This window comes from Pyrgilauda ruficollis, unplaced genomic scaffold (genome assembly GCF_017590135.1).
Source record: "Pyrgilauda ruficollis isolate IOZ18807 unplaced genomic scaffold, ASM1759013v1 scaffold1425, whole genome shotgun sequence".
NCBI classification, from domain to species: Eukaryota; Metazoa; Chordata; class Aves; order Passeriformes; family Passeridae; genus Pyrgilauda; species Pyrgilauda ruficollis.
The window spans coordinates 4,331-5,630 of NW_024512822.1; the positions used below are offsets into that span (position 1 = coordinate 4,331).

The following is a 1,300-nucleotide window of genomic DNA, read 5'->3' on the forward strand; positions in this document are numbered from 1 at the left end:
CTCCCCCTCCGCCGGCGCCGCCCCCGGAGCTGCGGCTGATCCTGGAGGAGCTGCGGCAGCTGCAGCAACGGCAGCTGCTGCAGATGCAGCTGACGCAGCCCCTCCGCCGGCGCCGCCCCCGGAGCTGCGGCTGATCCTGGAGGAGCTGCGGCAGCTGCAGCAACGGCAGCTGCTGCAGATGCAGCTGACGCAGGACATCTGCCGCCAGCTCCTCCTGCTGGGGGCGCTGGAGACCCCCCAGAAACCCCCAGCCGGCCCCCAATTCCTGCTGCTGCCCCCCTTCCCCAAACCCCAGCGCTCCGGCATCGCCGTGGCCTTGGCGTCCACGCTGGGCTCCGTCTCCTCCTTGGCGTCCTCCTTGGGCTCGGCGGCGGCGTTGAGGTCGGCGGGGTCGAGGTTGGGCCCGGCGTCGGGTTCTTCGCCGTCGTTGAGGTCGGCGGGGTCGACGTTGCGCTCTTCGTCGGCGTTGGGCCCGGCGTTGGGTTCGTCGTCGTCGTTGGGGTCAACGTTGGGTTCTTCGTCGGCGTTGGGGTCAACGTTGGGTTCTTCGTCGTCGTTGAAGTCAACGGGATCAAGGTTGGAGTCAACGTTGGGTTCTTTGTCGTCGTTGAGGTCGGCGGGGTCAGCGTTGGGTTCTTCGTCGTCGTTGGGCCCAGCGTTGGGGTCGTCGCCATTGTTGGGCCCAAAGTTGAGTTCAACGCCGTCGTTGGGGTCAACGTTGGGGTCAACGTTGGGTTCTTCGTCATCGTTGGGCCCAACGTTGGGGTCAGCGGGGTCAACGTTGGGTTCAGCGCCACCAATGGGGTCAACGTTGGGTTCTTCATCATCGTTGAGGTCGACGTTGGGTTCTTCATCATCGTTGGGGTCAACGCCATCGTTGGGGTCAGCGTTGGGTTCATCACTGGGGTCAGCATTGGGTTCTTCATCAACATTGGGTTCTTCGTCAACGTTGGGCCCAATGTTGGGTCCAACATTGGGTTCGACGCCATCGTTGGGTTCTTCATCAACGCTGAGCCCGGGGTTGGGTCCCGCCGGCGCGGCGCGGCCCCGGCACGGCTGCGGGTTCTGCGGGAAGCCGTTCGGCAGCGCCAGCGCGCGGCAGATCCACCTGCGCTCGCACACGGGCGAGCGGCCCTTCCGCTGCGACCTCTGCGGCGGCCGCTTCACCACCCGCGGCAACCTCAAGGTGCACCTGCGGCGGCACCGCGAGCGCGGCCCCGCCCCGCGCCGCGAGGGGGACGGCGGCGAGGTGAGACGGGGGGCGGCGGGCAGCGGGTCAATGGAGGGGTCAGTGGGTCAA

At 67.4% G+C, this 1,300-nt stretch overlaps 1 protein-coding gene across 1 annotated transcript; it reads left to right on the forward strand.

Moving 5' to 3' along the window:
• Positions 1-958: 958 nt before the first annotated feature.
• LOC121349682 (sal-like protein 2) lies at positions 959-1,249 on the forward strand (the record flags this gene model as incomplete). Its single annotated transcript, XM_041460368.1, has 1 exon — positions 959-1,249. A coding segment is annotated over exon 1 (291 nt), but the record flags the coding sequence as incomplete, so codon positions are not given.
• Between the last annotated feature and the right edge of the window lie 51 nt (positions 1,250-1,300).